We start from the raw sequence: 13180 nt of genomic DNA, 5'->3' as shown, positions 1-13180 counted from the left end.
ATTTGGGGCAAGATTTTCCTTCCCCGACAATCGTGGGGGTGTATCCCGAGAGGAGCCTCGTCGCAAACAACTGTTTGTCTGAATAATCCTCATGTGTGGGGTGTCAGCACGATTGATTTACTGCTCCAAATTGCGTTGTAGCCACCAAAATCCTGAATCATAAATATCAAACATGTTTGATATTTACAATTCCAGGTCCAATTGCCTCTGACGGAGTACCAACAACAACCAATGAGAGCGAGCAGACGGGGCAGCGTCACAGCCTGATCATACGTAATTTCACCGCTCACTACCATAAACACAACTAAAAACTTAATTTCAGCCAGGATTTCATCCTGAGTCTTTCCCAAGTTTTATGATTTTGCTTCACCTATAACACATACCAGGGTAGCCTGTTGTGGAGTCCAACAAGAGGATATCGACAGACATCCATGTTTGTTTGTTTGTTTTTTCTGAAGTCACGTGATCACTGAGGTCGCTGGCAGGTCGGCAGGTGTGTGTGTGGTCTCCAGTGATCTGACAGTCTGGCTCAGTTGTCTAGTATGTGCGTTCAGAGGATTAAAGATAAAAAAAATTTTTGAAATTGCCCTCATATCTGTGGTCTCCCAGTAAGTTTAGTTTTCATCAAGATGACTAAAACTAGACTAAAATGTAATTTAGTTTTTGTCAGACATTCAAAATCCATGATATTTCTCCATTGTGGGTAAATATGTCAAAATACAAAGCATCTGTAGCTATTCTGTCATTCAGCTGTAGAAAGCACGGACTCCGGGTTTGGCAGAGTGCATCGAACACTCTACAATGATTTGGTACCATGTTCAGGTAAGAGAATAAATGCTTGGACTAAAAGTGAAGACTAAAATGTTTGTAAGTTTTCATCCAGTAAAACTAGAATTAAACTTTAAAGGGTAGAAATGACTAAAATGTGACTAAAACTAAAAGGCTTTCCATCTAAAGACTAAGACTGAAACTTAAATTAAAAATAGCTGTCAAAATTAAAACTGCTGGCATCCATTCATTTTTTGCAATTTCATCCTTTTCCCCCCACCCTGAAGAGCACCTGATCCTGGTTACATGTTTTTCTTGACATCTTTGACCTGACCATGCAGCAATAACCCTCTTGTATCCATAGCCAAGATTCAAACCATATATAAGTAAGACTGTTCCCTGTGATTTTAAATTATGGACAAATCCCACTGAAAAGGCCAAAACCAACAATTTACTGTTCATAATGAGATGCTATAATATAGCTATGAAATGGACCATTGATTAGCCAGTTTTGCTTTTCTAAGCTTAGAAAACGGCTGTGTTGTTGCTTCCCCAATCTATGATTTCACCCAGCATGCTGGAATTAAAAATGTTGTGTAATAGATGTGATGTGAAACACAACAAATACATGACTTACGGATCCCAAAAAAATATTTATATTCAGGCACTCATGTTACTTTTGTAACCTTATGTAGAAACTGTTTCTGACCCGTTTATAAAGCAGTGGATCTTGTTTACTTTTGGTGGGATAGAGAACTCATAGATATCACTGTAATCCCAATCACTGAGCTGTTTTCAGCTGTTTTTGGTGAAGCTGTGACCTCTTGTTTAAGAGAGAAGAGAACTTGTTTAAGAGAGAAGAGAACTCTGCAGATTCTTAGAATGTCTTGCATTGGATTCAAGATTTGAAAGGTCTGAAAATGTTATAAAAAGTCTGAATTTTACTTTTTGGAGGTTTTCAATTAAAGTTGGCCTTTCGACTGAAACATGTCTAAAAACTATATCCACTGTTTAGTGGTGTATTTGCTTGTTCTCGTTACAATCTGTTGGCATTTGTGGCAACATATTACCCATGCGTCATAAACAGAGGCGAAGAGAATACATTCAGGAAAACTGAAATTTTACTTCAAGATTAAAATGACAGAGAATTGTTGGCATGATTGAGGTGTTTTCCGAGGTATCCAAACATCACAACAATAAATGTTTTATAGATATAGGTTTTGTTTATTTTAGTGGAGTAGTGACCTTAAACTGCAGTTTATATTTAGCAAAAAGCACTCAGAGAGAGTGGGACTCCTTCCTGCTGTGGATGAATCCACATTTAGTGCTGGACTTCTTGTTCTGTCCGTGGTTAGGTGTGTGTTTAATTCATTTAAAATAGACAGCATGTCTGTTCCAGTTCAAAACTCTGTCTCCTAGCTGTGTTTCTGAGCGCTATACCACAGAGGAAGAAGATATCACACACAATACTGTCAGCATCAGTTCATCATTGGTTTTGGTCTTTTCTCCAGGGATATGTTGACTTTTAACAAATCTTTCAGTCCTCTGTTTTTTTAACTTGCATTAATGCTATCAGCGTCTGATGAGTCAAATTATGCACACCAGTTCCTGATTATCACTCATGAGGAAAGATAAATGACACTTCAAAAATAAAGTACAGGTTTTACATTTCACCACAGGTTTTAACATTTGCCTCCCTGCATGACACGTCTGAGGAAAATCTCCCTCCACCTCCACCACAGTTCGGTTTGAAGCAGAAAAGATAAATGCAGCGGCTTTTTTGAGTCTTTTTTTCATACTAATGGTGAAAGTCTCCTAATCATCCCCCAGTGTCTTTGCAGGCTCATTTGCATGTGGTTAATTAGTGTGTGAAGGAGCTGTCTGTGGTCTGCTGGCAGGAACCCGGACTCCAGCGTCTTGCACAACCTCCGGGATGTTTTGGAGATCGAATTCCCGTCACCTGCCACCCACGAAAAATCTGTATGTCACACAGTTGCCCCCTTTCCATTTCAAACATGTCCGTTCCCATCACGGTTACCTCGAGGAGCTGTGTGTGTTTACATCTATGCATGCGTACTCCTGTCTGTGTGTGCTTGAGCTTCAAGTTATAAGGGGGCGGACATACGCTACTGCCTATTTCTCTGTCTATTTCCATATTTCTCTCTCTCTCGCTCTCTTTTTTGTTTTTTTCATGAGGTGGGCACAAATTCTCCCTTTAATTGGGTTGTTTACAGAAAAGATCATTAGAATAACAAAGATGGCAGAATTCTCTGCTCTATCAAATCGCTTTAATCACGCAAAACCATTTATCTCTTTTTTTAAACACTCGTTCTTTTCCCCTCCCCTCTCTACAGATGGGTTAAAAGGGCGTCGTGTTTATTCGCTGTCGCTGCGGTGATTAATGCCTCAGCTTCATTAACATTCAGAGGAGTGCAAAAAAGTTGAGTTGACCAGATGTTGATTTTTTTTTTGCTTCTTTTTTTTTTTTCCTGCCACCTTCTCTCTTAATGGATAGCCCCAGAAAAACAGGAGCTTCTCATTACACTGAAATGCAAACGAGAGCAGAGAGAGGGAGAAGTGTGTGATAAGCTTGTGATGGTGGGACTTAAGAGAGAGGGAGATCTCACGGTGTTACAGGGTGATGTCAGCAATGTTCTCAGTAAAAGGTGCTTCAGCACTTTGTGATTACAGAGACTGCCAAAATATTAAAGGGAATTCTGGTGTTTTTTTCAACCTGAGCCCCAGTTTTACAAATTTCAGGGTCTAAATCAGGGAGCACAAGGACTCAGGCGCTCAGTGTCGACATCCTTATTGAGTCAACGACACTAATTAGCAGACCATGGTCTTGATCCGGATCCAAGTGCCATCTAATTCGGACTTCAGCATACTTGTTATTTTATTCGGAAAGCTGCTCATCTCTCAACCTGTGCAGCTTTTTACATTTACAGTTGGGGTGTTAACAGTTCACTGAGGTAACGGTCCAGTTCATTCCTTGGTTTTTAGCCTTAAGATTTAGTTCATCAGTAAAAAAGGAACAAATAGTTTCTGATTTATACAGTGAATCCAAAAAGTATTCAAAGCTCTTCACTTTATCCACATTTTGTTCTGTTACAGCTTTATTCCAAAATGTAATAACTCATTTTTACCTCAAATTTTACACACAACACCCCCTTATGAAAAACTGAAAAAAGTTAGCTTGAAATTTTTGCAAATATTAAAAAAAAAAAAAAAAAATCACATGAACATAAGTATTTACAGCCTATAACGTGACACTCAAAATTAAGCTCAGGTGTATCCTGTTTCCACTTATTATCCTTCAGATGTTTCTACAACTTGATTGGAGTCCACCTGTGGTAAATTCAGTTGATTGGACCTGATTTGGAAAGGCACACACCTGTCTATTTACTATCCCATAGTTGACAGCGCATGTCAGAGCGCAAACCAAGCCATGAAGTCAAAAGAATTGTCTGTAGACCTCTGGGACAGGGTTGTCTCGAGACACAAATCTGGGAAAGACAACTGAAAAAATTCTGCGGCATTGAAGGTCCCAGTGAGCACAGTGACCTCCATCATCTGTAAATGGAAGAAGTTTGGAGCCGGCCACCCGACCAACCTGAGCGATCGGGGTAGAAGAGCCCTAGTCATGGAGGTGACTAAAACCCTGATGGTCACTGACACAGCTCCAGTGTTGTTCTGTGGAGAGAGAAGAACCTTCCGGAAGGACATCCATTCCTGTAGTACTCCTCCAATCAGGCGTGTAATGGTAGAGTGACAACCTGATTGGAGTTTGCCAAAGGGCACCTGAAAGACTCTCAGACAATGAGAAACAAAATTCTCTGGTCTGATGAAACCGGTCTTTGGCCTGAATGCCAAGGGTCGTGTCTGGAAGAAGCCTGGCCCTGCTCATAACCTGGCCAAATCCATCCCTACAGTGAAGCATGGTGGTGGCAGCATCATGCTGTGGGGATGTTTTTGTAGTCAGGGTTGAGGTAAAGATGAATGCGGCAATGTACAGAGACATCCTTGACAACAGCCTGCTCCAGAACACTCTGGACCTCAGACTGGGGCAAGGGTTCATCTTCCAACAGGACAATGACCCTAAGCACACTGCCAAGATACTAAAGAAGTGGCTTTGAGACAACTGTGAATGTCCTTGAGTCCAGCCAGTGCCCAGACTTGAACCCGATTAAACATCTCTGGAGAGATCTGAAAATGGCTGTGCACTAACGTCCCCATCCAACCTGATGGAGCTTTAGAGGTTCTGAAAAGATGACAGGGAGAAACTACCCAAAAATAGGTGGGCCAAGGTAGTAGCATCATACTCAAAAGACTTGAGGCTGTAATTGCTGTCAAAGGTACTTCAACAAAGTGTTGAGAAAAAGGTTTTTTTTAATATATATTTTCAAAAGTGTATACGGTGTATTGTGTGTAATTTTTTAGATAAAAATGAATGTAATACATTTTGAACATTTACTGTAGAACCATGACGGTTCGTGACGATAGTTTTAAAGTGTCATCTCCACCCTGCTGACGTGTGTTAAACTGCGACTGACTTGAGCACATTTCCTGATGTAGATGTTCACAATAAAAGCATCTGAGAAAAAATAACTACTATGGACTTAAATTGTAAGCAAGTTGTTTGAAGTAGCATGCTTCAAACGAGCAACTTGTTTGAAGTGGCATGCTTATCAATAATTTAATTTGGCTTTGGCTGCTATACCAGTGAGTTTATGCAGCTACAGTTTATAGCTGCGTTAAACTGATGTATATTTATCACTCAGCCAGATGAATTTACAGAATATAACAACCTATTTTAAAGTCACCCGCTTAAGTGATGACCAGCTCAGTTTTAAAAAAGTATGTAACTATTAGTCAATAGCACATCCAATCATGGAAAATGGGGCCCGGATTCAAAATAAGCAGAATTCCCCTTTAGTTTGTTTAGCTAAACTGCATGTTAGAAAGCATTCTGACTGTTTTTGTTGTGTATGTATGTGCAGAGCTTCAGTGTGGAGTGTGGGATCTGTTACTCGTATCGTCTTGAAGCTGCGATCCCTGACCAGGTGTGCAATGATCCTCGCTGTGGCCAGCCCTTCCACCAGCTCTGTCTTTATGAGGTAAGTACACAGCAATGTATGATTGATATCTACCATCAGAATTATCTATATATTGTTTTATAAATTGTAAAAAAAAAACTGAAACCATCCATCATGGTTTCTGAGAACCTGACAAGATGTTTAGGAGTGCTTGTTTGTCTCATAACCTCACTGAGAGTAATGTGATATTGCAGGCAATTTTCAGTCATCAAGCTATTGTTTGGAAATAAGCAACTCGATATGATTGTTATAAATAAATCTGTCCAGTCCATTTAAGGCTAACATGATGGATCTGCAGTCATTGTAGCAGTGAGCACATTTGAGAACATTCCTGTTTGTAACAAAACTAATTTAACTGGAATGTTTTTTAAAGTCTGCCATCATTACTGAGAATATTATAGAGATAATCTAATTATCTAATTACTTGATTTGATGGAAAATCTCAGACTTTCTTGGAGCTGTCTGTTTGACCCACAGGTGTTTTATATTTTTAATCCATTCTGACCAGAACCAGATCATGTAGGCAGTGATGGTCCACAGTATGGACTAGATAGAAATCAAAGTGGACTAAAGCAGCATTCCTAGGGATGGATCCAGCTCCCCGTGTATAGGACTGAGACGGGTAAAGAACCGTAGAGGTAAAGAATAGGAGGTGTTGCAGTGCTGCTTTGTGTCAAACAGGAAATACACTCCCTGTGCGTGCACAGCAATGACTTGATTTACATTCAGTATTTGGTAAAACTGTTTTATTGCAATGTCTTTTAAAAGCCTTGAACAAGTGGCCAGCGAATATTCAGAAGTTCCACATAAAAGCCCTCAAACGCTTCAAAGTACCAGATAATCTTGTGCATTCTTTTTAAGTGTGCAGTAGTAAGTGAGCATTGAAACAAGCGTTATTATCACTTGACACTGACACATCACATCCAAGGTAATGATTTCTAAAGCAGTCTTTTTTCCCTCTCTGTCCTTTCCCTTCAGTGGCTGCGAGCGCTGCCCTCCAGCAGACAGAGCTTCAACATTGTTTTTGGAGAGTGTCCTTACTGCAGCAAGGTATGTGTTCAGTTGAATTTGACAGACAGCCGCCTTCTCATAAAGGCCTTCAGTAGAGAGTCAAAAGATATTCAGATATCTTAATTAGTCTGGCTCTATACATCATATAGCCTTCTCTCTGCTGAAAGCCCGCTGAGTGTGTTCACCACAATACGTCACATTCAGCCACTTTCACTCATGCTACTCCAGGTGGGAGGACGTGAAAGAGCTGTATGTGTTAGGAGATTTCCGTGAATACAGCATGCTATTGAGCCAGATTAAATATGCTTTTACTTAAACATATGATTTTAGAGTATGTTTCCGAGTCCTTCATCTGCAGTCCAGTCAGAATTAAGAGCCCACTTCAGTTTTCCACAAAGACACCCATCATAGCACATTAAGCAACACTGATCATTTAAAACGAACTTGTAGTAGTTTTTACCTTGGCTGAATTTTTTAAGTCAGAATTACTGAAAGGTCAAAATAAAAGGAAACTGAACCGGTAGATTGCTTCAACTTCAGCACAGCCAAAAGTCAGGCACTGATAATTAGAACATATTTCAGTGAAGAATAGCATATCAAAGTATGGCTAATGAAAGGGCTCAGGTTTTATTTAATATATCTAACTACACTCTAGACAGGCTCCACAGAGCTTTTATAGTATGTTGTTTTTTACAGGAACATCTTTAATGTCACTCTCTTACCTAACTGACTAAAACTATAATTTTACCATGGAGAAAACGGGAGTTCCTGTTAACAGCTGCCTTGCAGAAGTTTTTTTCTCTTACTGTGTTGTGGTTGACACCATGAGGGTTTACTCAGAGGCAAAATAAAGGGTAAGCTACTGGTGATGCACCATAAGTATTTTTGAGCCAATGCTGATTACAGATAATTTCCTACACCTGATGGTCAATAACCAATAACTTTTTTTTGATAGTTTAGGGAAGTTTATTTTCTGTATTGATGCACATCTAGGGGTAGGAGAGGTTAATATATAGTGAGCAGAAACATTAAGAAGCCATCACTTACAAAATTCACTCATGTTTACATTAAAAATGGAAGAAGAGCTCTGGCTCTAACACAGAAGGCTTCTCTCTGAGCTCACAGGGCTGTGACATAGATTATGTATAGGCAGCACTGCTGAAAATGATGGTAATTGTGACGTAGACAAGCATATACCCATAAAAAGGATGATTCAAATCTTAGAGGGTTGGCTAAGAAACAAAGACTGGATAAAGACATGTCTTAGTCAATGCCTTCTGAAATGTAAAACCTCTCTCTAGTAAATTGGGACCAGTGTGCTTTTTAAAGCAAAAAGCCCACTTCAGCATTTCTTTGGAGAAACTCCCTTTGTTTGTAGATAATGCTTTTATTTTGAAAAGCTTGCAGAAAGCTTCCCCTATACACTGAATCAAGTCACTTGTAAGGAGGTTTACTGAGGTTAAACTCAGGAAGAATGAGATATGAGTGTGACAACCGTCCCCATTCTCCCCTACTACAGTAGCTGTGGCACTGGCCCTAGATCCTGTGAATACTATATGATTCTTTGGAATTTCTGTAATGCCACAGAACAAAGCCAAGCCGTCATAGTAACACAAGTCCACACAACCCTATTTAGTTTTTTTTGTTTTTTTATTTTTTATTTTTTTTACCAGTTTATAGTTACTGGTGTAATACCATCAAATCATAAATAATGAGGACACCATATCTTAGGACAACAGCGTTTTTATTTCTGGTGCTAACACTGTCAAAAGTCTGAAACCAGATAGGAAAAAAGGGGTTAACCTTTGGGTATGAAGAAGCATTATGTGTGTCACAGACAGGGCCGTAGTGATAAAAAGATGTCTCACCGTACATTTTTTGTTCTAACTTTGGGAACCGTTAACTTCCTGAAGACCTGAGGGCCATACTGGGCTTATAAGGTAAAAGCAAATCAGAAGAAGGGGCAAGACCATTAAGAGCTTTAAAAACCAGCAAAAGAATCTTAAAATCTATTCCAAAAGACACCTTAAAATTGGTGTAATGTGATCTCTCTCTTTCTGGTCTTTGTCAGCATCTGTGCAGCTGAGTTCTGGAGGAGATGGAGCTGGAAATATTCTTTTTACAGAGACCAGAAAGAAGCGCATTACAATAGTCTATTCTACAAGTGATAAAAGCAAGGATTAATGTCTCTGCATTGGCTTGAGAGAGAAACGGTCGCGCAATGTTCTTTAAATGATAAAAAGCTTTTTTGGTGATGTCCCGGATATGTGGGTCAACACCAAAATCTGACTCAAATAAAACACCTAAATTTTTTGTTTGATTTTAAAACACATCCTGATAGCAGTAAGGTTCCCTTTTGTGATGCTGGAAGTGGCACAAACGTGCTATATCAGTTGTTTAATACTAGTCAAAGGATATTCTCAGAACCTGATATGAGGCTGCGGACTCAAGCAACCTGCTACTTCTTTAACATTCTTTATCCAGCTGTCCTCTAGATACATTAAAAATACCAAGTCCAAGCTTCAAGCTTAGCTGAAATCATAATAAACAGTAGTAATGTGATGCTTCTCCTTCTGTTTCAGCCCATCACAGTAAAAATGGCGGCCCAGAAGTCCTGAGACACCTGGATCCTTCTCAAAAGTGACTAAATGCACTTTGACAAACTCCAAGAACAGCACCCAGGAATAGGAGGATAATTAAATAGACGAACCAGGACAGCAGTCCTCTCCGCTCTGATGGACCAGCCTCCTGTTTTGACCTTCTAAGAAAAAACTCTTCCCATTCACCACAAACATGTCTTCTCTCATTGTCCCTCCACTGTTGATGCTTGTAGCCTTCTCTGTGGTACAGCATTCTCTCATCATATGTCTCCCATGAATCCCTGTGTTTTTGGTCCTTCATTTCATGATCTGCCTGATTGAGTTTCCTCCTTTGTGGGTGGAGTCGTCGCTCTGATGTCACGTTGAAGTCTTGTCTCTCCAAGCCGCTCTCTTTGGATCTAGTAGTCTGTTAAAGAGGGTAATTTATGTGTTTGCCTTCTTATAAGTACTGCTAACCTGGACTATATGTGAAGAACTCAACAACATAAATAAAGCAGGAAAGATTGCACTAATACTCATGTTTGATACTGCAGAATATTTTCTTTATATCCACAGAATATATCTTCTGGTTTTAACATTAAAAAGGCTACAAATCTTTGCCTATATTCATCTAAATTAAAGCTGTTAGTGGAGCCTTGCAGCTCTGACATCTTGGCCTCACACCTGTTTTGGTTGATTTCTTGGACCTATTGGGGGTCCTCTCACATAGCATGCAGGAATGGGTCTGGGTCTGGGCGTCTCCTCTTCCTCCTCCTCCTCTTCATCTTCATCCTCACTGTTCTCTTCTTCATAAGTCAAAGGAGATTTCTGCTTTGGCCTCAGTGATCTGCTGACAGCAGCAGAGGCTCCATCTTCCTTCTGTGAACAAACACAGCAGGTCATCAGTGATTCACTCCTGTTTGGGTAACTGTTGTATTCATATAACTTTGCCCTTACCGTTTAAAGGGCAACATTATACGAATACAAAAATTTACTGGTTTCACTGTTGTGTATGGTATGGACAACTTTTTAGAAGAAAACTATGTCATAAAAGTGCATTTCACAGTTAGTTGCACATTGTTCAGATCTTACCTGCTGGGGCTGAGGTTTAGTGATGGGAGGTCCTCTTATGTAGCGAGCAGGCACAGGTTTAGACTTCCTCCTTTCCTCTTTTTGTTCTTCATCCACCTCTGCAGCTGCAGCCTTGGCTTTAGAGGGCCCTTTGGCTCGTCCCGCTTTCTGTTGAGACAGTGATTGCAACAATGATTTTGTTTGCTGTTTTCATGTCTTTTCTGGTGCTCAGTTTTTCCTCCTTATTTAAAAAGGAATACTTTTAATGCTTTTTTTTCTTAACCAAAACTTCCTTTCTACAAAACTGCAGTTATCCATAAAATAGTAACATATTTATACAACACCAGTGGCACTGATTCAGAGAACGTATGAACTGAATGGCCTTTATCTCTGCTGACATTTAGTCTCCTCGCTAAACCGCCGCTAAATGGCCACTTCTGTTTAACTAGGGATCAAACTGGCCAGCACTTTAGCATGGAAATGAAACGACACAAGGAGAGGAGAGGAAATCAGGAGCATAATTGGAGACGCCCTACGCTGAGGAAAGTGTGTGTCATCAACTTCTTCAAATTGGGCCATTGAGAGGGTGCTCGCTAGGCCCGAGGGGTCAAGAAGTGATTGTGGCAAAATTGAGGAGAATCGCAGTCCTCATCCAGCTTTAGACCTGCCCGCCCCTGGTTAGCGTGTTCATGGGGGCTGCTTTAGGGGAGGATTAACCCTCCCCTTCACTTTACTGTCACGTTCCTCCACTCTGAGGTTAAGAGACTTGACAGAGGAAACAATCATTGTGACCAACTCTCAAGCTGCTGAACGTTCACTGAATGAAAAATGTTGACTACTCTCCTAAAACTTAATGACCTTTTCTGTATTTATATTTAAGATTTAGTATTTCTTATGTGGAGCAGATCTCCTCTGGGACTTGAATTCAAAAATGCACAAGAAGTCAGGTCTTTTATATTTGTCTTTTGTTTGTTATGGGTCAGTGCAATCTTATACTTTGGAGCATATATCTAAGGATTCACTTTAAATACAAATTTTCATTTTTTATGTTAAAAATTTAAACTTGCATGGTATCAAGCCCGTTCAGTGTATTTTTTCTTTTATTATGTCAGCAGGGTTTTCCATAAGCCCCAGTTTTTTTTATTGTGGGGAAATCCTCTGACTGAATACCTGCAATACCTGATGAGACGGGCACACCATGTGGTTTGACCAACTAGATGTTTCACCATTTTACAGCTAAAAAACACAAATAAAACATCTTCCCAGTCTGGCTAAGTTGTCTATTGTGTGCATTCGGAGGATTATATTGTTAAAAACTGGTTGAAATTGGACTTTTTGTCAGTGGTTTCTCCTGTTTTCAAAGTTGGCTAAGTTTTGAAAAACGTCGTGTGTAGCCAGTCTTTGGCAGAGATCTCTGCACAAAGCACTCGGAGCAAATCCCTCACTCTAGTCAGTCTTTGCAATTCCACAGCAGACGCTCCATTTCGTATCCAGCTCCATCTGACCCAACAGTTGAGACTCAAGGTTGTAGAAGGTAGCAATGACAATCCAGTTATTCCATGCACAACAGGATATGGTACTAAACTTATCTGAAAGGATGGATATTGGCTCACTGACATACAGTAAGCCAATATAAAGAAACACAAAAAGTCCTGAAGTCAAACTCAAAGCTAGAAGAAAAAGGCAAAATTTGCTTTGGTTGTGGTTTGAACACAGCCAAGTATAAAATTACCTCTTTCTCAAGTGCTTGATTGGATCTTATTCCTACCTTTTCTTTGACTGCAGGATCTCGTCTCTTGGTGGTAAACTTTTCTGTAGAGTCTTCAGGGACTGAGAAGTCAAGTTTTCCTTTGACGACGTTGCCCAGTAGTTTTTTCAGATGCTGGTAGTCTGGTTTTTCCTGGTAGTCCAAAGTTCTAACATATAGGAGGAATGCAGCCACCTCATCTAAAGACAGAAACAGTCAGTGTCAGATTTAAATGCTGAATTATCAAGCTCAGGCACTGCACTGATTTTACTAACCGTGACTTACTAGTTCATACAAGCACAAGCCCCTATTGAAGCATTTGCTGTTTGAAGACTTTTGGCAGACCTGAGTCATGAAGCAGAAAAAGCAGGCTGAACCTGAAGGTCTCACTGTACAGATAATACACCACTTGGCAATGTATCTCTCACAGAGGGTAGATTAGGCATGGCACGGCTATGGATATGCATTTGGTATGTGTGTGTTTGGAAGTGTCATCCACAGTCAGCCGCGATGCATCACACACTGGCCAGACGACGCGTATGACACACACTGCAGGAGAACTTGTATCTCTCTCTCACACACACAGTTGATGCATTCTCCAGCTCTTATCTGAGGCCAGCAGCCGGGCCTTGTCAGCAGAGAGGCGCCTGGTCCCTACTATACATCACACACTCAGCCCTCACACAGGAGTGACCTCTCCATAAAGAGGAGAGATAAAACACGACAAAGTTTGAAAGGCATGTCAATGGGACAGCTGTTTAACTGCTACAAAGTTATTCAGGAGCTCCAGGTAACTGAAGGAGAGAAGAAGTGTTAAATTGTAGGTCGAAAGCCTCATTTATGTGATGTGGCTTTATGTTTGTGTGTTTAGACCTTGTTTAGAAAGAGGAGGTCTTCCTGTCTTTCTC

The 13180-nt window shown here is 40.3% G+C and overlaps 2 protein-coding genes across 5 annotated transcripts in view; one reads left to right on the top strand and one right to left on the bottom strand.

Annotated features, from left to right (window-relative positions):
- fancl (FA complementation group L) overlaps positions 1-9594 on the top strand; it is a 51211-nt gene extending 41617 nt beyond the window's left edge. Inside the window, exons 11-14 of the mRNA XM_041789249.1 lie at positions 2667-2748; positions 5769-5885; positions 6843-6914; positions 9458-9594. Of these exons, the coding sequence (XP_041645183.1) occupies positions 2667-2748; positions 5769-5885; positions 6843-6914; positions 9458-9493 (307 nt within the window). The 3' untranslated portion in view covers positions 9494-9594. The remainder of the gene's footprint in view (positions 1-2666; positions 2749-5768; positions 5886-6842; positions 6915-9457) is intronic.
- The window catches only part of LOC121510901 (serine/threonine-protein kinase VRK1-like), a 30666-nt gene continuing 26995 nt past the window's right edge, over positions 9510-13180 (bottom strand). For all 4 annotated transcript variants that reach the window (XM_041789245.1, XM_041789244.1, XM_041789246.1 and 1 more), the window contains 4 exons: positions 12294-12472; positions 10547-10693; positions 10139-10333; positions 9510-9881 (listed from right to left, as the gene is read on the bottom strand). In XM_041789245.1, the coding sequence (XP_041645179.1) occupies positions 9510-9881; positions 10139-10333; positions 10547-10693; positions 12294-12472 (893 nt within the window). The remainder of the gene's footprint in view (positions 9882-10138; positions 10334-10546; positions 10694-12293; positions 12473-13180) is intronic.

Source organism: Cheilinus undulatus, linkage group 6, assembly GCF_018320785.1.
Source record: "Cheilinus undulatus linkage group 6, ASM1832078v1, whole genome shotgun sequence".
NCBI classification, from domain to species: Eukaryota; Metazoa; Chordata; class Actinopteri; order Labriformes; family Labridae; genus Cheilinus; species Cheilinus undulatus.
This window is presented reverse-complemented; position numbering and strand designations above follow the sequence as displayed.